Raw genomic sequence first — 23,429 nt, 5'->3', positions numbered from 1 at the left:
CAATGGCATGATTTAACACCAAGCCAGTGTCCCTCAAATTGAGTTGAATCTTTTTTTGTTCCTTTTTAACAATCCTTAGATAAACATAAGAAACTGTGTAAAAGGTTATATTCATGAAGATCACCAAGAAGTACTTAGTGAGAGCTTATTATGGGCAAGGGGCTATGCTGGTTATATTGAAGTCTAGGAAATATCAGACACTTACTCTGGCCTCAAGGAGTTCCCAGCCTAGTGAAGTAACTAGACATGCACATCAATAGATGTAATCCAAAGCAAAAGTGCCCAGTAACATAAGAAAGGCCCAGAGAAATGCTATGAGAATTCAAAAGGTAGAGATTTCTGGAGGGCACATGGGGATGACAAGTAGAAAAAGTTTGTAAGTTCTTTGATCAGAAGCTAGCATCGTATTTTGCAACCACACAAATTACTTAATTGATTGAATATTGAATATAATTCTGCTAAGTGCTGCGGAGAATACACAGATGTAGCCTATAAGAGCACTTGTCCTTAAGAAGTTTATCATCAAATAAGGAAATTGTGATTAGCACATTCACTTCTTTAATGCTATTTATTGAAAGCCCATCATGTACCTGACACTGTGTTAGGTCCCGGGGCTACAAAAGTGAAAAAACAAGGTCTCTGCCTTCAAGGATGTGTGCAATTTAGTGTAGAAGACTGACACCTGTGATGCAGGGTGATCGGTGATGATGTGCTATGTTCAAGGCCTAAGTGTTCCTGGGGGTCGGGAAGGTTTGCCAGATCCAGTGAAACCCAAAGGATGAAGAGATCTGCCAGGGGACTGTGAAGGGCACGTCTTCCCGGACAGGAACTGCAGCTCTCGAGTGTATGTTTGAGGCATGTTTGGGGCGAGTTTCTGAGGCAACCACACCACTCACATAGGGCTTACTACACGCTGAGCACAGCTCTAAGAACCTTATGGTAACTCATTAGCCTCACAACAACTCTATGGAAGTATCAGTACTATTATTGCCTCTATCTTGAAGGTGAAGACACTGATACGCCGAGAGAGAAATCTGCCCAGAGTTTGTTAGTAAGTGGCAAGTCCAGGATGCATGCTGAAGCAGTCTGGCCCTGGAATCCATATTCTCCAATGACAGGTGATAACGTGGGAAAAGGTGGTAGGAAGGACCATGAAGGGCCCTGCAAGCCAGCCTTTTTTCATTAAGTGATAGAAAGCCATTTAAAAACTTAAAACTGAGAAAATAGGCAGGTGCTATTACCACCATGACAGAGGCCAGGAAAAGGTGAAACTGTGGCTCACAAAGTCCTAATGCGAGGTTGGAAACTGGTAGCCAAGAGAAATTTGGCTCACATGATGTTTAAAAACAATTTTGGGGGGGGAATCAGTTGTCAATGTTTAAACATGGAGAAATTTCTTCGAAAAATCTTTATTTCTGTTGTCGCTTGGAAATTTGCTGTATGTGGCAACAGTGGGCCCACATTCTGCATGGCAGTAATTGGCTGCAGGTGAGGGAGGCTCCTCCCTTTTAGACAAAGATTTCCAGTTTGCCACAGACCTCACCCCTCCCTATTGTTAACTTAAGCCTGCTGGACTCACTTAGGCTTCCCTTCCTAATCCTTTTAGGCATGTGAGGTCCACACTTCACCCCCCAATGACAAATATCTCTCAGTCTGGGGCTCAGATTCTTCCTGTGTAAAATGAGGGATTTGCCCTCCAGAATTTCTCACATTGTTCCGATAATAATGAAGACCTAGCATTTTTAATAATGTTAAAAATACAGCTTTAAGACCCCTTCCCAGGAGCTTCAGATTAAGTGGGGCTGGGAAAAGTCTTAGAATTTATTTTTTTAACAAGTAAATTCAGGTAATTCTTATTATCAGGGAAGTTTGAGAAACACTGCCTGCTTTCTTGGAGTTCTTCCAGCTGAAATTCAGCAGAATCATGCTTAAGGAAGCTTGGTGGGGGGTGGGGGTGGGGGTTGGGGGGGTGGGGGTGGGGGTGGGGGTGGGGGTGGGGGTGGGGGTGGGGGTGGGGGGGGGGCGGGCAGGGAGCAGCTTTCACCTCATCAGTTTCCAGTTTCCCTGATGTTAGCCCACCAGGAGCTGAGGGATACATGTTTCTCTGCAAAGGTTGAAGAGATTCTCAGGGAAGAGGTATAACCAGAACAATATGCTACGTGTGGACAGAGTTAGAATTTACTAGTTTACTAAGGTGATTACTGTACAAGTTACAAGAACTACAAAAGGTGGGAGGTCCACAAACAGGTTGGCTCTTAGCACTGCCTTGAACTGACCGATCAACAGACCTGTTATGTGCCAGACACAGCGCTGGGCACTTGGACAAGAAGTTGACAGCATGATAAAAACAACCTGTTGTACAGAGTACTGCTCAACATCAGGCACAAGGTAAGGAGCTCGGAGAGTGAGTGGAGTTCCTATTTTTGTTATATTCATTAGCACTTTCTGGCTTATAATGTGCTTTCACGTTTATTAATCCATTTGATTCCTTGCCAAAGCACCTGAGGCTCAGAGAGGTCAAGAGACCCCTCCAAAGCCACATGGAGAGGAAGGTGAAAATCAAAATTCTACTGTGAGCTCCATCTCTCAAAGACGCCAACCAGACAGCACAGGTTAACCCGGGAGGCTGAAACTAATTGCATCTAATCTTTTACTTACCCAGTAAATGGGACAGAGCCCCCGGAAAACTGAAGGCGACAAAAAAGCAGGAGGAGAGAATTCTAAGAATTGTTCTCTTTCATCCTGTAACCTCATCACGGGAGAAGTGATTTTTGTGTCCCTGGGTACTTTATGCTAACGTATTTTCTACAAATAAGTGTCTGAGAACTTATTATGCAGAAAAACTGCAAAGTACCCTAGTATCCCCACTTAACACCTGATTACATCACCACACTGTAATCACACTGCAACCATCAAAATAAGCACTCTGCAAAAAGGCTCACCTGGAGAAGAGCCTTCTGATTTCATTTTACTTCTTTGTATAACTGTTAAGGACAGAGCTGGCAAAAGATCAAGAATAAGAGTTCAGCAGTTAAGACAATAGGCTTTTCTAGCCAGAAAGACCTGAGCTTGGGTCCTGCATCCCAGCTAGGACTTGGGAAAGTAGTGTAACTTCTCTCAGCCTCAGTTATTTCTCCCAGAAAATGGGAAAATAAACAAGGCTTATATCATTGATTTTTTGTGGGGATTAAAGGAAACAATGCAGAGAAAGCAAAGCACTTGGCTCAGTTCCTGGAAGTACTGGATATATGTAACCTAACGATAATTACATCTCCCACGAGTGGGTAATTTTCTATGCATGTATGTTATGTATGTATTTTGTATCATTATTCTATGTTTGTAAATTAGAGGGTGACTTAAGTGAAAAAGAAACCCTCCAGCAAGCTACATGGCTGAACAGAACTGAATATGGAACGACATTATCCAATTAAGTTATGTTAATTTCCACGAATCTAGTTTCTCCTCTCCATTACCATTAACTTAATTTGGTCCTTTATCACTCATTTGGATTATCAGAGCAGTTTCTGTTCAAAATCAAAGATTGAGCGCATACTGTGTGCCAAGTTCTGTGCTGGAACTTACTATAGAAAGATGATTGTGGTGCAGTTTCTACCTGCAGTCTAGTATGGGGAGCTGACAGACACAGAATTTAAGGTGGTGTGGTGCCTTGGCATTTTGGGCATGGTGTGTGTGTGTGTGTGTGTGTGTGTGTTTAGGGTGGTGGTGGTGGTGAGGAAGCCTTCCAGGAAAGGGTGATGCTTGACCTGAGTCCTGAAGCACGGTTAGGAGAGAGTCAGGGGAGAAAACTGCGGTGCACGAGGGACTCTTTCAGTCTGTGGTGTTTGCTACAGGATTAACTGTTAAGGAAGGGAGTGGAGAAAGGTAGGCTGAAAAGGTAGACAGAAACCAGCTCATAGAAGGCCTTGTATGTCCTTCTAAGGAGCATGGCTTTGCCCTGCAGGCAATGAGGGGACGCCGAGGATTTTATATAGAAAAGTAAAATGGGCTAACAGTGGTCTATGGTTTACTCTTCTCAGAGGTATTTAATTGCCCAGATCAGTGCAATGGGATTTGAGGGGAGTGTAATGTAAAGGGACAGCTGTTCATTGTTCTTGTCTGTCCTGCTCCCCTCCTTCCTTCCATGAACCTTCTTTCTTGTTAGCACCCCTCACCCCAGCCTCAAAAGTAGATTTGGAATATAGGCCTGGCTCATCTTCCTGGCCATGGTGATTGGTGTGGGGACAGATAATGTGACTAGCTGGGCCAATCAGAAATCTTCCTGAGGCTTTTCTGCCAGAGTAGAAAAGTCTGTAGTCTCTTTGCAGTGCCACCAAGCTAATGGATGAGTCTAGGATTGCTGGCAGCCGCTTGCCTGCCACGGAGAGTAAGTCTATTAAAGAGTAAAGGGCAGAGGTGACACTTGAAAGCAGAGCTAAATCCAGCTGTACCTGAAGGGAGGTGCATGGATTTTTTAATGTGTATAATTTCATTTTCAACTAAAAATCGGGTTTTAGTTTTATTTGCAACTAGAAGTAGGACTGAGGGATTTCCTGGATGAGAGACTTTCAGGGCCAAAACTGAGACAGTCCCAAGTAAACAGAAACAGTTGGCTATCCTAATACCAGAGGCAACCACAGAGGCTGGAGTCTAGATGGGACGTTTTCCAGTAGTTCAGTCAAGGGATGATACATGCCTGAACTTGCAGTTGATGAGGAAAATCAGGGGTGGATTTTAGAAATATTTGGGAAATGAAATAGGCAAGACTGGATGATCAGATGTAAGGAATGAAGGGGAATTCTTGAATGCCTCTCAGGATTCCAGCTGGGGCAATTTAACGATGATACTGATGTCAATTAAAGTTTCGCAAGGGGAGATGGCTTTAGTCTTGGACACATTTTGTTTCAAGTCCTTGTGTGACTATCTGTTAAAAATGTCCAGTAGAATAGGTAAGTTGGATGCTTGGATGAAAGGTGGGCTGGATGTTTGGATTTGGGAATCCTCAGTGTATACTAACAGTGAGAGTGGATGAGCTCTCCAAGAAGAATGGATAAAGTGAGAAGAGCGGCAGTGGGTCAAGGATAGAAACCTGGGACTGAGGGTGGGATTTTAGAAGGCAGATATAGGAAGAGGAGACAGAGGGGAAAAATGAGAGTCTGATGTCACAGAAGCTAGTGGGGCAGAATGGTGAGTTTACAGGAGAGAATAATTCCCACTGTTAGAGGAGTCCCTGAAGCAGAGACTGAAAGGTTCCATTGAATTTGGAAATTAAGAGTTCACTGGCTGGGACTTCCCTGGTGGCACAGTGGTTGGGAAACTGCCTGCCAATGCAGGGGACATGGGTTCGATCCCTGGTCCGGGAGGATCCCACATGCTGTGGAGCAACTAAGCCCGTGGGCCACAACCAGTGAGCCCGTGTGCCACAACTACTGAAGTCCGTGCACCCTAGAGCCTGTGCACCACAACTACTGAGCCTGTGTGCTGCAACTACTGAAGCCCGCGCGCCTAGAGCCCGTGCTCCACAACAAGAGAAGCCACCGCAATGAGAAACCTGCGCACCGCAACGAAGAGTAGCCCCTGCTCGCCACAACTAGAGAAAGCCCGTGTGCAGCAACGAAGACCCAACACAGCCCCCCTCCAAAAAAAAAAAAAAAAGAGTTCACTGGCCGTTTTATTGGATGAAATCAGTTTTGCTCTGTTGGTGTGAGTAAAGCCACATTGCAGTCGATTGAGAAGATGGGAGGTGAGGAAGAGAAGACAGGGAAGGTAGACTACTCTTGGGAAATTTTGATAAGAAAGGAGAAAAGAGGATAAGGGGCTTCAGGAATAGCTGGAGGACTTGCTTCTCACCTGTGAGCCTGATGGAAGTTATTTGCTTGGGTGTGATGGAGACATTTGGATGTGGAAAGGTAGGAAGTTTTAAGAATTCAGGCCAAATGGCCCCAGCATGTTTTTGATGGGGAAGGCAGGATTATTTGCTTGATGGGAAGGAGATAAATAGGGGGGTTTGAGTAGGGTGGTAAAGGTTTGGAATGGAGGAGTTGAACAAGGACCAATAAAAGAATTATAAAATGCCGCTGGAGGCTCAGCAGAGGTTAGAAACACTACTGCCACTTTTTCTCCACTAGTTCATTCTCCTTCTTCACTCTGTCTTTAAGAAAACAAGGCTTATCATGTCAAGACCCTGCTTAAACCACTCTACCAACTCCCTCCCCTTGCCTTTTATAATCAGTAGAAACTCTTAGCCTTTGTTGACTTGACTCAAACTTCCTTCCCGGCCTCATCAATATTCTCCTCCCTGGCCTCATCAATATTCTCCTCCCCATACTCCTGCCACAGAGATCTGTTATCTGATAACCCAGACTTCTTTAGAACTTAGCGTTTGTACACACTTTTTTTGCTGCTGAGAATATCCTTTCCCTATTCTTCACTAACGAACTCCTACTCATCCTTCAAGGCCCAACTGATACAGTGCCTCCCCTGTGAAACCTTTTTTGACTCATTCAGGCAGGCCGACTTCTTGTAATAGCATTGATCACATTGCACAGTAATGCCCACCCCAATCCCCACCCTCACTATCTTGGGAGATCCTAGTCTTTTCTGGGTTTATCCTAGGACATACTTAGCACAGTGCTAGTAGGAGCTACCATATTCCCAGGAGGAGCTCAACAAATGAATGAATTCCTCTTTGTCCTGCTTCTAAAAATCAAATGCTGTGTTATTCACATTTAATGTCGAGTGGGGTATTTTTCTTTTTGTAGTTATAACTCATGAGACATTGTTGATACTTTGTTGAAGAACTTTGCTCATTTAATTCTATTAATTGCTTATATACAAAATACCTTTCTACAATTCATTTTTCCTTAAAAATTCTTTCCTGCCCTGATGATGAGTCAGTAGCTGAAGTATTGGGAAGTGATTCTTTAAATATCTTTTAAATATCTATAATTATACTCGGCAAACCCACATACCCTTCTCTGACCCCATACTCTAGACTTTGGTTCTTTTCCTCCTGACTTTCAATTCAAGGAGGAAAATGTAAAATGACTGGGGGTGAAGATGGCAAAAAAGTGACCCAAAGTGAATTGCTCTCCTCCCCCAAATTTGTATAAGATTTAAAGCTAGAAGAAATGTTAACAATTACCTAGCCTAAATCCTTCTTTAAAAAATTCCTTTTTTTTTTTCTGGAAACAGGAACAGGAGTCATAAAAGTCTTAAGGTTGCACAGCAAATTAGTGGCAGTCCAACTAGAACCCATATTTCCTGAGTCTAAGACATGTTTTTTCTCTTACTTCATACTGACAACTCATGAAAAAATGCAGTTTTTTAAAAAAGCATATCAAATGCACTTTTGGATCTCTGCGAAATTCCATTTTCTCATATGTTAAGTAGGGATAATAATAGTAGTGACCTCATGGGTTTGTTGTGAGAATTAAATGAATTAAGGGATGCAAAATGCTGGGAATAGTACCTGCCCATAGTAAGTGCCTGGAGTCTAGTATTGTTTATTTTTATTTAAGGTCCAGGACATTACGCTCTTGATTACTAAGGAACTAATTTGCTCACTTTACATTACTTAAGTTTATTTAAATTAAAAAAATTTTTTTGTTATTGAGTTCACGTGCAATATTATGTTTCAGGTGTACCACATAGTGATTCTATTAATTTTAAATGTTATACTCCATTTATAGTTGTTATAAAATATGGCTATATTCTCTGTGCTGTACAATATATCCTTGTAGCTTAATTATTTTATACATAGTAGTTTGTACCTCTTAATCCCCTACTCCTATATAGCCCCTCCCCCCTCCATCACTAGTTTGTTCTCTATATCTGTGAGTCTGTTTCATTTTTGTTATATTCACTAGTTTGACCCCTCATATAAGTGATATCATACAGTATTTGTTTTTCTCTGTCTAAATGCACTTAGCATAATACCCTCCAAATCCCATCCATGTTATTGCAAATGGCAAAATTTCATTCTTTTTTATGGTTGAGTAGTATTCCATTGACTGTATTTATATACCACATCTTCTTTATCCGTTTGTCTGTTGATGGACACTAAGGTTAATTCCATATCTTGGCTATTGTAAATAACGCTGCTATGAACATTGGGGTGCGTGTATCTTTTCAAATTAGTATTTTTGTTCTTTTCAGATATATACCCAGGAGTGGAATTGCTGGGTCATATGGTAGTTTTATTTCTCACTTGATTAATTTTAAAATTCCCAAAGTTATTTTGCCTCCCTTTCCCTCACCATTCAAACCATGCTACAGTTATGAAGACAAGACTATGGGCTGTAGAATCTAGCTGACGCGGGTGTGTGGAATTAGGGTCTGTACTTCTTAGTTGTTGGATCCTGCATAACTCGCTTGACTTCTCTGAGCCTCAGTTCCTCAACTGTAGCATAGTTAAATAAAGTCTACTTTCCTTTCAAGAGTTGTTGTGAGGCTTAAATGGGAGGATACATGTGGAGTGTCCAGCCCGGTGTCAGTGTTTGGTCCCTCCTTTCCCCAGGGCCTCACACAGATGTCTGTAAATATCAACAGATGTATGAGCTATATTGAAATGTACTTCATTGATGTCAGATCTACAAGGGTTTATCTACAATAAAGCAATTCTAATGTGTTGGCCATGGGAAAATGTCTCAAGGTTAAAAGTAGGAAGGATCTGCTGCACATGGATGATTCTTGGCGTGCAGTTCTCCAAAGGGATGCTTGTCTTCAGATACACTGTAAAGCTTCTTTACCATTTTTGCTACATCCAAGTACAAGCTGTGCTATTATACACCCACATTTTTGAAAATATAAATTGGGTTACTTTTTATTTAAATCTGTTTTAGAAGGAAACTGTATATCACAACTTGCTCAGTGAGTGACTGCTTTTCCCCTGCCCCCAGCATATCAACTTACAGATCCGCAGGGTCTTTGTGATGTCACATGGTTAATGTCCTATGTCAGGACCAGATTTCAGGTCTTTTTGTGGCTGGAGCTCTCTCTTCTATCACTAAGCTGTGTGTGTGTGTGTGTGTGTGTGTGTGTGTGTGTGTGTGTGTGTGTTAAGATGGCATGATTGGATCTAGGGACCAGGAGTAGCAATTTGCACATAGATGTCTCAGCTGCAGATTTAACGTGCAAATTCGAGACCTTACCATTATATATCTCGGCCATTCCAATTACTTGCTTTCATTATTGAATAGATTACCTAGGAGGATTTATAGGGTATAAAAATGCTTTGTATGTAAAATTAATTCTCAATACACCTAAAACTTTATGATTAACTTCTGCTCCTTTGTGCTAAGCATTGCTCTCTCCATAGTTCTATTTTATAGCGTCAGTTGTCTTCTACAGATTAATATATTAAGTCATATAGCATTTCAGGATACATTTATTTGGACTGCATTTTCTTCCAGTGCAGAGAAAATATTGGTTTCTTAAAAAATTAATAGTTGAGGTGAGGGTTCCTGAGACCAACTGTATATGTTTGCCCAGGACTGGCCTATAGCTAAATGGCCTTTAATAGATGTGATTGACTCAGATAAGGAAACAGCAATTGGGGAAGCATCTGAAGGGAAAGGTTATTTGCTGCTCACAGTGGCAAAGGGGTAGAGTAGCAAGCAGGGCCATGCTCTGAAAGCAAGCTAAAGGCAATAGTCATGCCAGGTTGTGCAAAGATGGCTTAGAGCTGACGGCAGGACAGGTTCTACACAGTCAGAGCCGTGAGCCCAAAGTCTGTAAATCTAGACATAGGGACTCAAAAGACTTGTCTACCTAGCCCCAAGTAAGAAGGCTTATGGTGAAATGTCCATATGTATATGTGTAACAGACCCTTGCCAATGAGAAGCTGGTCACAGCGCATGTCCAGGAGAGCTGGACCTGCATCTCCACATTTAGCTCCCACGTTACCAGCAGGCTTGAGTTCTTTGTTCATACCATTAAGGTTGCATACCATTTCATCTGCCACGTTTACTTACTTAGTCTACCCATTTCAGCTTCATTGTCCCCCAACCCCTTATTCCTACCCAAGTCCCATCTACCACCCCCAATACAATCGTCTTCCATTGAAAGTCACAGGAACTTCTGGTAATTTGGTCTGAGCCAGTGAAAGAGCTGGTCAGTTGCTGCCTATTTTTCATGATCAACGTGTCTAAATTCTTCAGTCCTTTCCTAGGAAGGGCTGAGTGGCTATCTATCTTTTGCCCCTACCCTTTGTAGTGTGTGAGTGCTGGTTCTCGGAAGCAGGGGCCATCTCTTTAGCTTGCCCAGCCCATAACCTTGTTGGCTGCCTTCTCCCCGGCTTTCTGGATGACGTTGTCCCTCCCTTCATCTCTGAGGGAATCCCAGCTCTGGAGGAAGAGACTGGGAAGGAGGCAGGGTACCTTCAGCAAACACTTGGTGAATGTGAGTCTTCAAGTCTGATGACCTTTGCATTTGTTGTCTGTTTCTATGGTCACAGCCGGGTCTCAGGATGGGAAAGAGCCTTCCACACATAGTGAATCACTACGCCACTCCTCCTTAACAACTTCCACTGCCTTCCTGTTGCTTGCAGGGTAAGTGGTATGGGAGACGCTCTGCACACTAGCTTTGAGCTCACTTTTCTCCTCCTCCTGTCATTCCCTCCCAAGACTTCATTCCAACGCATACAGGGTTTCTTCATCTCTCAAGACCTAGTTCAAACACCACCTCCCTTGGAAGCCTTCTCAGACTTTGCTGATATGGAGGTAGCCCTCCTTCCTCTGGGCTCTCACGGCACTGTGTGTTCACCTGAGCTCAGGCACTTTGCACACGGTACTATAATTATTAGTTTATATATTGGTTATTCCCACCCTTCCTTGCCCTAGACTGTGAGCTTCTCACGGGCTGGTGTGAGCCTTATTCATTTGAGTGTAATCAGAGCCTGAGTTCCATACCTGGCTCTCAGCAGGTGCTCAGAAAATGTTAACTGAATGAATGCAGGAAAAGGGGAAGAGAATTGGTCTTCTGTTAATTTATTGAGCAAAATACAGTAGGAAGATTCAATGAGGCACTGATCCAGTAAAGAGAGCAACGGAGCTTTAATGAAACTTCTTTCAAATCTGTGAACACGTTAGCTATGAAGTAAATGCTTTTATTCTTTCTGCAGAACAGATTTCCAAACAATGATCACAATGTTTAGGTTAATAAGATGCTGGACAGATGAGTAGTCAAAGGATGTTATAAAACAACAATCCTATCAACTATATATCAAATGCAAATTTACTGAGACATCAAGAGAATGTATGTTTATAGTTACATGGCTATAAACAAGACATTATTACAGTAATCAAGTCCATAAAACTAGAAAAAAAAAGCCATATAACAAAAAGGCCTTTCATAAGCTATTAAATGAGCACACACAATAGACAAACCAGTTCTATATTTGAAGCAGCATATAGCACCAACATGTTGGCAGGACCAGTAGAGGGGTAGTAGGCTGCTGGATGGAACAGGGGGATCTCAGCCATCATCTACTTCAAGGCCCATTTTACAGATGGTGAAATGGAGGCCCAGAGAGATGGAGTGCCTTGTTCAAAGTCACACAACACAGGGACACAGGATTGGCTAGACAACGAATGATCCAGGCCACCCAGCTCTAGGTAAGTGTTAATTTAACATACAGATAATTCTACTTGATTCAATGTATTTTTTTCCTATTAACAGATCTACCATAGAAAGTCAATACAAGTCCTAACACACTCTGGTATTACGTTTATTGAGAAAGGACTGACATGTACTGTGATTTACTTCTTGGGACTACATAGCTGTTAAAATTCGGAGTTATCGCTCAGATGACACTCTCTTAGGTGCAAACTGACTGAGAAGAAGGAATCTGAAGGGAAAGTTTGGCACATCCTGCACTACCTAAACTAACTTATGCCTCAAAATTACTAAATTGTTGGTATAATTTTTTTTTCTGATAGCTGAAAGATTAGTAAAGCACAAAAGTAGTCCCAATAGAGAGAAAGCAAATCAGGTCTTTCCTTTAAAGGGTAAGTATGGCACTTTTCATTTTAATAATAAGGTAAAGAAATGTAAAAACCTGATTCTTATTTAGAAAAAAACCTATAGCTTGTGAACCACCTGGTATAGAAAGTGTTTATTTAAAAAAAAGTGTTTCTGTAAAATACTTTGGAGTCATGAAATTCTGTCTAGCATATCTTGCCATGGTCCTGAGGCCTCAATTGGACAGATTTATGATGCACTAATGAAGACATAAGAATGGAAAAAGATCACTGTTAACAGAAGCAGCACTAAAGACAAAGTATAGTGAACATATTTAAATAGCTTCATAGATATGAAGGCAAGAAGTTGCATGCACATAAGTGATTAGGTGTGTCATTATAGTGGTAGTTGGAAAAAGTAACACACACTGGGCATTTGTCTGTCATCATCAAAAACCAGTTGCTGCCGAATAGTTAAACTGTGGCTTTACAAGTAGAATAAAGCCTGATAAATAAAAGTGACTTCTGCATATTATATATATGTATACATATATTATATTTTTCTCACACAGATGTCTAGTTATAAGTAAATCAACATTTAGCTACAATTTTTCTCCCCCTTGGGTCCAGCATCAAAGGATTTGATATCACTTTTCTTAAACATACCCTACACCTGGTTAGGAAGTTACATGATTTTTCATACTTGTAGCCTTTATGATATCTGGCCAGCAAAAATTAAAATGAAATCTCCTGGGACCTCAAGTCCATTCCTTACCACTACAGGCATGTTAACAAATATATAGCAAACCATATTTGTTTTCTGTTAGGTAAAAGACCATGTTTTAGTACTAAAGAATAAACTATGCTTGCTACCAAAAATGTGTACATAGCAGTATAATAAAAGTAATTTCATGAAAATATTTTGTAACAAGCTACATTATAAATATTTAAAGAAACATGGTAAAAATCAGAGTGAAAATAAGATTAGTGTTCTGAAACTATCAGTAGAAAAATATACTTATTAAAAAAAAATGTCTCATTAAGTGAAGCTGTAAATGTAAAGTTGTCTTATTAATGTACATTTCAAATATCACCTTTTGAAAGGAAAAACCGTTCTCTCTCCAACAGGTGCCTATAATTTACTTGGAAACTGGGCGTTTTGCAGAACTAAGGGTAGATGACAAGAGGGTAACAGCGGTGGCGTGATTTCCACATGGTCTTGGAAGAGTGAGGGCCGTTCACAATGCTGAATAGGCAGGTGACTTGGGGAAATACGGAATATATTTGAGCAGTTTGGAAACAGTACTGCATTTGTTCACCCACAATTAGCATAATACTCAAAGTTCAGACATTAGATTTTTAAAAGGGGCTTGCACTGCAGGGCGAGACTGTACAGAACTAGGGAAAACCGTTGTAAATAATTCCTTCTTGGGGAGGAATCCTTTTTGAGAATATTTTAAATCGTTCATTAGTAGTTGTTTTTAATGAACTGAAGCTGAATTAAAATATCAAAGGTCTAGTGTATGGTTTGGGCCCATAAATAAGCATTTAAAAAGACCCTCTCTTCCTCTTTGATAAAGTTAACATACCCTCTGGCCACAGGAGATGCCTTCTTTTGGCATCCCCACTGGAAATTCTGAGGATGCATGGCAGCGCCATCATGCCCAGAGGAAAATCAAGGAGCCCAACACCCAGCTGCTGGAACCGTGGGCCCAGGTAGCGAACCACTGAATCCCAGCCTCTCTCAGATGGTGTGAGGACAAGCTAGGGATGACGCTGACGCTGCAGATATTTGAAAAGAGCTTAAGTAAGTAAGTGTCTGATACCTTTACGTTCTTTTTGTATGTATGTTTCTTCCCCATCATGATCTGCCCACTTGGGGCTGGGAGGTGAACATTACCTCTGAGGACGTGTTCTGGCGGCAGAGGAAAGATGGAGGGGAGGCAGAGAAAGTGAGCTAAATCACAAAGTTGGGCCAAGGAGAGCAGCTGTTTTTCACGCATTCCTGCTCCTCTCTTGGCCCGGCTCACGGATGCTCTGTCTCGCTCCCAGCGTTAGAGTGGCAATTTCAGAGGTGTCTGTCTACCCCTGCTCCAGAGAACGTGAGCCCCGGGGCACAGCTGCCCAGGGTACTCCCCAAGGGCCTCCTCCCCTTTTCTAGATGCAGGATCACTGAAGCCCGAAAGCCCTTGGTGAATTAATACTCATATCATAAAAGGGCTTTTCGTTCAGTTTTTAAATTTTAATTGCCACAGTTTACTGTAGCCTAAGAGGTCAGCAAGATTTCAAGAGGAGAGAGATGACTTCATTACGCAATTACAATGAATGCAGTCTTTCTTTAGGGTGTTCTTTACTTTTTGTACAATAACTATAAGAAAAGAATTTAATTCTACCCCCACACAGCTCAAGATAAAGGTATAACTTCTTCTGGAGTTGAACTGATGGTCTGGAGAGAGAGACATTTTAATAGGGAAATAAGCTTTGAGATGTGTATATACAAACACACATATATATACACAAAACACTCCTCACCCACATATACTGTACAGATTGGCATAACCCTATTAAGAACATACTATGATAGAAAGGCTTTAGGACAAGTTATTCTTGGCATTTTAATCGAGACGAGTCCTTAGGTAATTTAGGTCTTAACTGGATCATTCACATATTTGTTTTTTTAAAAGGCCAGACCAACTTTCCTTCACCAGTAACCCAATATGACACCAGAGTTAACAAATGTAAAACAAGATTGTTATTCTGTATTAATTCACTAAAGGGCATTTTAGAGAAAGGACAACTTGGAAAACAAAGACTTCCGAGTCCATGATTCCAAGTTAAGAGCATTTTAGTTATTAGCAGTGGTTACCGAATAAGCTGAAGGTAAATCTTTTCAAGGAGCTGCTCATCGTTTGCTTTGTTGAGAAGAGGGGAGGAACCACTTCACTACTCCTCTATAAGATGATGCAGGTCTTTTTATCCTTGAAAGGGTTTTCTGAAGTTGGTATCCCCATCAGCAGAGGGTCATTCCTCGCATGTTCCTCGCAGTAGGACATGAGGTCCGCTGATGCCTTTGAAACCTGGTGTGTAGACAGACCAAAGCAAACAAAGGAAATATTTACAGGATACAACGAGAGATGATCACACTAAGTGAAGTAAGTCAGACAGACACATACCATATGATATCACTTATATGTGGAATCTAAAATATGGCACAAATGAACCTATCTACAAACCAAACAGACTCATAGACATAGGGAACAGACTTGTGGTTGTCAAGGGGGAGGGGGGGAGGGAGAGGGATGGACTGAGAGTTTGGGGTTGGTAGATGTAAACTACTCTATAGAGGCTGGATAAACGACAAGGTCCTACTGCATAGCACAGGGGACTGTATTCAGTATCCTGTGATAAACCATAATGGAAAAGGATATATAAAAAAAGAATGTCTATATGTGTATCACTGAGTCACTTCGCTGTAGAGCAGAGATTGGCACAAAATTGTAAATCAACTATGCTTCAATAAAAAAAATTTAAAAAAAATTTACAAACTTGAAAGGTATTTGAATGCTAGCCCACTGGGTGGAAGACTGTTGGAGAACAGGATAACCAAAGTATCACTCCCAGATTGTTTGTTACTTAAAGAGGGAAAAGGTACTTCTAAATGGAGAAATCTGGCAGATAAGGCCTTCCTTAACCAAGTGCTCAAACTGACATCAGATGTCTCTTGGAGTGAGGGCAGAAGACTCGCCACCAGCCAGCTAGTATTTCTGCCCAAACTTTTAGCCTGAATTTGATCGTCAGCAAACAATCCCATCTAAAGTGAGGGCCATTCTGAGAAGTGAGTGGCCTGGAATCTTCGAAACTGGACTACGTGTGAGATACTATTAGCAGCTGATCCTGAATTAATCATTGTACTGTGGTTACGTAGAAGAATGCCCTTATACGTAGGAGACAGATGGTGAAGTATTAGGGATGAAGCGTCACGATGTTTGCAAATAACTTTCAACAAATTTAAAGAAAAAATTATGTCAGATTTGTGAGTATGTGTGTGTAGAGACAGAGAGAAAACAAGTGCGGTAAAATGCTAATAATTGGTGAATCTTGGTAAACAGTATATGGGTGTTTGTTTGTTGTTACGACTCTTCCACAGGTTTGAAATTTCTCAAAATAAGAAGTTGGTGGGGAAGGCGGAAAAAGAAAAGTGTCTGTGATTCAAAGGAAGGTTGTATCTTAGTTTCTATCCAATGACAAATCGATTAGAATGCAGAACAGAGTTAAAGAACCGAATTATGGGCTCGGAGCCAAAACTCAGAATACAGCCAAATTCTAGTAGAGCGTCAAGATTTACTGTTAAAGATTGGGCTTGGGGGAATAAAAAGAGGGACAAAGCCAGCATGGGAAGAGGCAGTACCTTACTGTGGCATGAGTTAAAAATGGAAATACCAAACCCTGTTCAGAAGTCTGGGTGGGAGACCCGTTAGAATAATCAGATCAGTGTCCTCAGGCCAGGGGCACAGGCAGCCTTCTGTTTTGAAGACAGGTGACTATCCCTAGGCCCAGAGGAATTTATCAGGTGACTGCTTCAGTATCTAGGAAACGGCCATTACTCACAACATTCCAAGGCACTCACCGCCTAGCCCTCTCTGGGGGTCTGGGGGAAAAAGACTTCAAAGTCAGGTGACCCAACAAATGCCTTCTGGTTTCCTCCAGATCTCAACTAAGGCTGGCGATACTTACCCTGGGTTGCAGACTGTGGTCGTCAAAGTCCGCACACACTGAAAAACCCACCTTCTCCTAAAAGGGACACCTGGTTGTTGACTTGTTATGCGAGGCCACCTTGGCTGCACTGATAACGCTAGAACACTTCATACATTCCAGAGGGAGGACGAGGTGTTTATAAAGTCCACCTGGAACCCCTGTCCCGAGGGAGAACACAGTGACAGAGGGCTCGACCATGTGCGCTCAGGGAAGGCAGGTCCTCAGGAAATCCTGTCATGGTCTTTAGGTTTTCTGTCCACACAGAGAGCCTCACTCAGACACTCTGGCTCGCCAGTGCTATGTTGAAATGAAAGTGAAGATTCGGAGACTCTCAGCTGGCTCGGGGAAAATCCTGGCACCTGGTCCAATTACATGGCATCCACCCTCTCAGAAATGTGGCCCAGCCTTGGGAGAGCAGAGAGAGCCGGTCAGAAAACACGTCTGACCCACTCAAGGCTCTTTCTTACCTTTATTCTTTCGATGGAGGCTTCCATTCTCAACTGCTGCACAGTCCTTCTTGCCTGGGCGATGTTGTTGGTGCTGGCTGTCTTGCTCGACATCTTCAGTTACGGTTTCACCTGAAATCTGAAGAGAACTTTTTTTTCAAAGGTGAAGAACAGTCATCTTTAAGTTGCTTAGACATTCATAATGCTTTGAGGGGAAAAGGATGCACTCCCGGTCACCACAGCCTCTTGGAGGCTGCTACCACAAAGCCCCTCAGCAATGGGAGGGGCGGCCTCAGTTTCTAAGCTTGTAATCCTTTTGAGCACCTTCATCTGCAGAAACCCAGTACTAGTAGTTTAATCCATGCGCCCCATATACAGCATAAAGTAGCGTTTTCTAAGGGGAAACAAACACAGACATCTGTGGTAGTTACCAGGCCTCCGGCCAACGTGGGCCATGTTCCACGTGCAGGTTAACATTACTGCCCTGTATGTTAATAGGTTTGATTTCATTTCGTTTTGGCTCTCTTACCCAACTATTACACTGATACAAATCCTGGCAACAGAAAAGGGCAGAAGAGAGTGCTTCTGGAGAAGTCTGCACAAAGGGTGCATTTTTAGGTGCTATCAAGATTTACAGTCGTTTGGAGAATGTTAGTTAGGCAGATAAGGAAGCCTTTATTCAGGAAAAAGTGGGAACCTTTCAGCTGAAAGACTCTCAATGACAGATCCACAGCAAAAGTCACATGGGATACAGCCTCAAGTCTGAAATATTTAATGGAACTACATCAGCACCTCCCCCCCTGCCCCACCCCTTTGACCTCTCTGGCTTCATCCTGGTGGCCAGGGCACTGGCTAATCCCACACCCCCATCACATGTTCGTGGGCCTGCCCTCTGCCTCTCTCTCCTGGTGAAAAGCAAAAGAAACATCCCGGACCTTGAGCTTCGACCGGTCTAGTTGCCCAATGGCACAGTCCAAGGGGATGGCAGGCTGGGGAAAAGCACTGCCTGGTGCCCCTGCCATATATGGCTAAGTTCTCTCTTGGCGCAGTGGCACTGGAAGACATCGCAGAGCTGGCAGCCCCGGCAGCTTTATGAGTCAGAGCAGGTGGACAGTAGGTGTGCCTCGCCGGCGCTATGCAAGGGCTCAGCAAAGTCTGAGGGCACCGTGGCGCCAGCAGCAAACGCAGGCTGACTCAACCTTCTGGAGGGGCTGCACGTGCACAAGGCATATCTGCCATAAAGGCTTACACTAGACAAGGCTGCCGAAAACAGCAACCCACAGCTCCCGTGGTGTCCAACAGAGTTCTACCGCACTCAGAATGCTTCCGATGGCTGAGTTCAAGGACTTGGGTAGGGCTTGTACCTTCTGAAGTCAGAGGCAGCTTTGGGTCAAATGCCCAAATAAAACTGTGCTTTTAACTGCGTGCAGAACTTTGAAATCCAGCCTAATCAGCAAGCTTCATGTTCCTGGTTTGGACCCTACCTCTTCCAGTTACTTAACCTCTATGAGCCCATGTTTTCTCATTTGTAATATAGGGATACTGTTGTTTTTGAGGATTCAATTCACTGGTGCACATGCAGCGTTTAGCATAGGACCAAGGCACGCCATACACAGCAGCTGCTATTGTATTTATCCTTGGGGGTCACACCCAGCACAGTGAATGGGAATCCCCTGTGCACCTGTCTGCCTCCCCCTGGACAATGGGCCGCCAAGCGTTTTGACCGACTGGTCTGGGGGGGCTATGGGCATGGGCCCCAGGCAATTCTGCTGCACTCTGGTGTCAGGGCAGAATAGAATGGCTGGAAACAGCCCACTAAGGATTCCCCTAGCATAAGGGAGCCCAAGCTGTGCAGGAACCTGGGAGGAGCCGTCATCGTGAGGCAGGGCACGGTGGCCTTGCCTTGGGCGACCTGGTTACAACACACTTCCCGACAAGCTGCCTCTTCCTCAGATTCCTGGGGCACTCATCCTGCCCCACCCAAAGGAGAGGCTGAGGGTCTCCTCCCGGTGACTTTGCACACACCCAGCGGTCTGGCCCAGCCCTTCGGTGCTCCCAGCAAGCACCTGTTAACAGAGCCTTTGAAATGGGTCTAAGGCAGCAGGCAGCCTTTCTGCGAACAGTTTGAAGTGCCCTGATTCACAGCGCGCTGGTCCTCGTTTTGTTCCCTGTAGCACGTTAAACTGGGCTCCCCTGCCAGCTGGCACCGGTTCTGAGGATTGGCCCCCAGCCTTCAGAATGCGAACGTGACACTCTTTCTGAGTTGCCTGTGGTTTCCAGGCTGCACCCTTAGGACTTTCTAAATGTTCCCTTTGCAGGAAAATAACACCAAGCAGTCTCTTCTTCTCAACCTCTAGGGCATAAAGTTTCCAAGGCCTGGGCAAGTTTTCCTGTAACTGCAGAACATTTCACACACGTATCAGGACTGGGTCAGCCGTGGCTCCTCCCACCCACACGGCTGTAAGCAAATAGTCCACAATTAGGCTTTAGGTATAAAATGCTTGGGTAGGTCCTCCTAAAATTGGTGAGAAACTTTGCATCTGGTACACGGACGACTTACTTCCTGACTGTATTATAGTCACGATTATAAACAGCCAGTGGTTCACAGTTCATGCTTGCCAGCTTGGGGCTCTTACAGCTTTCCCTACTTCTGACATCTGTGTTCTGACCTGCTCCTTCACAGAGAGCCCTCTCCCTATCCCTCAGATAGCTTCCTGCTCCCTTCTGCTGGGGATCCCTCTAGAAAAAGTTGTACACTGGGCCACTGGTAAAGAACATAATTTCTTATGATAACATGCTTCCAATGGAGAAGTCAAATCAAAATTATGTCGTTTTAACCTAAGGAGCCTCTTCAAGGAACTCGGTGGGCTGAGCTGCCTCTCGTGTATGAAAGCAGGGTCACGGCTGCTTGATGTCTGAGCGGTGGCTGGTGTTTACAGGAGCAGGAGGTCTCGCTGAGGACGTCCTCCCCACTTGCAGCTGCTCTGCATTGCCTCAACGGCTGGGCTGGGGCAGAACCAGACTGAGAGGCTGGGACACAAACATCTCTGAGCATCTCTGCACCCTCAGAGGGTGTCTTTGGTCTTCCCTCAATGCACGGATGTCTGGCTGTTTGTCTGTGCTACTACTTGGATAAAAAACTTGCTTTATTCTTACTCCAAAAATAGCTTCCAAGACAAACAGCACCCGATGTATAGAACCTTAGAGCGCACACATACTTTCATCTGCATTCGTCTGTGAAGCCTCACTCTCAGCCTGAAAGGTATATTACTTTTTCATCCTCGTTTTATAGATGAGGCAACCAAAATTAGAAAAACTTGCTCCAAGTTAATCCAGCTCACAGCCTTGAACTAGCTTTTAAGCCTCTCCACCCCAGAAGCCACACTTCCTATTGTATCAAGGAAAGGATGCAATTCCAATTAATTTGATTCGCAAATACTCTGGACATCACTGAACAGTCTACAATGTGGTTCTCATCAAGGGCGACCTTGACACTCCATGACCTAGAGTTGTGGCCTTGCTGATGGCTTCACGTTTGTGCAACACCCCTTCTGGTGCAGAAGGCATCTGCTTGTCTGTCTGGTGCCCTGGAAGACAGGTCTCCCCTCTCATATCCATAAGCTAAGTGAGAATGTTCTCACCGTGGCTATTAGGCAAGGACTGAGGTCAACTTCTGGCATCACTGGATAACCCACCCAGAAGGGCCCAGGCCTGTGCCTGCCTGTGCAGACACCCAGGCTTGATAAAACTCTGGCTATTGCTTCTGCAGCCTTGTTTCCACTTTTACATGTGGCCGAGAGATTTGAATAAACATAAGTAGTATTTAGCTATTCAAATACTTTGCATTGGTTTTAATGCTATTATTCATCTGAATTCTCAGCTTCCTAGCAATTCCTAGGAACAAGGTGTCACATTAGGGAGATGTGGGCATTCTAATCTTTGTCTAGAGGGGCCTGAAGCAGGGAGAGGAGGGTGGGGATGGAAAGTGTGTCACAGAGCACACTCTGGGAGGAAGGCACCAGGAAGCCCCAGGATCTGAATCACAAGTCATCATGGCCTGGCCAGTAACTGAATCACTGGAGTGAAGCCAACTTTCTGAGCAAACACACCCCTTGTGGCTGTAATAAAAGAGCAGGATGCAAAAAAAAAAAAAAAAAAAAAAAAGACAGCAGGCTACCACTTACCCTCTGATCCTGCCTTCAACTATCAATATCTTACCCCAGCTCTCTGCTCCTCATCTGCTAAAGGGGACGGCAATCTATCTCACAGGCTTGTTGGGAGGACAAACAGGAGCACCTAGCACTAATGCACCTGGAACACACAGCCGTTTAAGTGCTGGGCCCCTAGGCTTGTTAATAAGATGAAAACCACGTGTTCAGTGGGAAACAAGGGAAAAATTCAGACAGTAAAAGAAGAGTTTCAAGGTAATGTGATCAGGTAGCAACATCTACTGATAGGGTCTTGGAAGGAGTTCAGGGAGTAGACAGTCAGGCCCCCCAAGAACTGGTTTTCTATTTTCATGAACACTTATTATTTTCTATCAGAGCCTGCAGGCTGAATCCAGACTGCAGATGTGTTTGGTTGGGTCCCACAGAGGGTTAACTAAATTGTGTGTGTGTGTGTGTGTGTGTGTGTGTGAGAGAGAGAGAGAGAGTGAGAGTGAGAGAGAGAGAGAGTGAGAGAGTGAGAGAGAGAGAGAGAGAGAGAGAATGTGTGTGTGTTTTAACTTTAATTGTCAACACTTAAAGAGATTTCACCTTAAAAAGAAAAATTTCTGGAAAAATCAGAAAATCTTACACAGGTGGGCTGGATCTGAGTAGAGGCATGCCTGCCAGGCCCTCTATTTGAACTTGTGGCACAGCCTTTACACTGTGCCTCGGATATTTAGTTCCTGGGACATGCTCAAGGATTAGGCCAGGGGACTTGGACTCATCCCTGCCCCCGCCCCATCTTACCTTTGGCGCCCTGCGCAGGACCTGTAGCCTATCTCAGCCTCCACTTTCTCATGGGAAAAATGGGGATAATAATACTTTTCTATCTCCAAGGACTGTTAAGGCATCAGATAAAATAAGCACGTGAGTGTAGTAAACATAGAGGACACTCCTGCTGAGCATTTAGTAGCTGCATCCCCTGATCACAGCCCGTGGGAAGTCCTCTGAGCACCCGCAGGCCCTGACGTTCTCCCCTCCTCCTGCTGTACCTCGCTAGTGCAGGGTGGGAAAGTAAACTACCTCTCCCAGTGTAACCAGCTGAATTGTATCCCCCCAGAATTCACAAGGTGTAGTCCTAACCCCCACCCCAAACAAAGCTCGCAGGCAGTGAGGCCAAGGGTAGTTGAACCTGTGACTGGCTGCCTGCATGTCCTGCCCTGCTCCTGTCCAGTTCCGAGAACACAGAGCGAAAGGAACAAGTTGCTGGCCTAGGGGGATGGAAAATAAGACGGACAGATGAGGCAGGGCTGCACAGAACGGTGGAAGACATGCTTTGGGATGGGGAAGAGACAACGAAGTGATAGTGATATTCCTTTCTAAGACAAGTATGTGTAGGCTCAGAATCAGCAGAGTGAAAAAGAAAGAGAACAGCTCTCTCTCAAAACCTCAACAGAGCTCTGCCTCTAAAAGCAGATGCTTTTAAACTTGCTAAACCCTTCGAAGTCTTTGTCTGCTATCTTTGATTAGTAGATTTTACCTGCCATCCAGGGCACATGTCCTTGAATAATGATGATGGTGATGAAGATGTTATTGCTACTGTTATGATGATAAAATTCAAAAAACTACCACCACTTACTGAGTACTTAGTATGTGCCAGGTAAGTAAATTCCAAGAATCATTTCATTTAATCTTCTTAGAGGTGAATTCTTTTATCATTTCTGCTTTATAGATGAAGCACAGAGAGGTTAAAAAATCTTGCCGAAGATCACACTGATTTACGTAGCAGAGCTGGGACTCAGGGCCACCTGACTCTCAAGGTCGTCCTCTCCGTCGCCACTCTATACTGCAGGCCTCTGAACATCAAAGACACAAGGAAGGAATCGGGAGAAAGCAAGGCCAAGCGTCAGCCAGAAGCATTGGACAAAGAAGACAAGGCCTCCCTTTAGGGCCTGCTGCTCCTTCAGATAGGTGGTTTCCATAGCAATGACGGTAGAAGTGGGGAGTTCAATGGCCTTGAGAGAAGATCTAAGCGAAGGAGAACTGGTTGCTCTTATTTAAAAGAAGGACTGCCCCAGATTCCAGGTAGGACTACTGCTAAAGACGCAGGATGGTCCCATCAT

The 23,429-nt window shown here is 43.7% G+C and overlaps 1 protein-coding gene across 3 annotated transcripts in view; it reads right to left on the bottom strand.

The window, feature by feature from the left end:
* Positions 1–11,078: 11,078 nt before the first annotated feature.
* GNG12 (G protein subunit gamma 12) overlaps positions 11,079–23,429 on the bottom strand; it is a 119,318-nt gene continuing 106,967 nt past the window's right edge. For all 3 annotated transcript variants that reach the window (XM_061184039.1, XM_061184038.1, XM_061184037.1), the window contains exons 3-4: positions 17,180–17,297; positions 11,079–15,034 (exon numbers count right to left, since the gene is read on the bottom strand). In XM_061184039.1, coding sequence (XP_061040022.1) covers positions 14,909–15,034; positions 17,180–17,272 — 219 coding nt within the window. In that variant the 5' untranslated portion in view covers positions 17,273–17,297 and the 3' untranslated portion in view covers positions 11,079–14,908. The remainder of the gene's footprint in view (positions 15,035–17,179; positions 17,298–23,429) is intronic.

The sequence above is a fragment of the Eubalaena glacialis genome, chromosome 3, assembly GCF_028564815.1.
Source record: "Eubalaena glacialis isolate mEubGla1 chromosome 3, mEubGla1.1.hap2.+ XY, whole genome shotgun sequence".
NCBI classification, from domain to species: domain Eukaryota; kingdom Metazoa; phylum Chordata; class Mammalia; order Artiodactyla; family Balaenidae; genus Eubalaena; species Eubalaena glacialis.
Note: the sequence above shows the minus strand (reverse complement) of the source record. Positions and strands in the feature narration are given on the sequence as shown.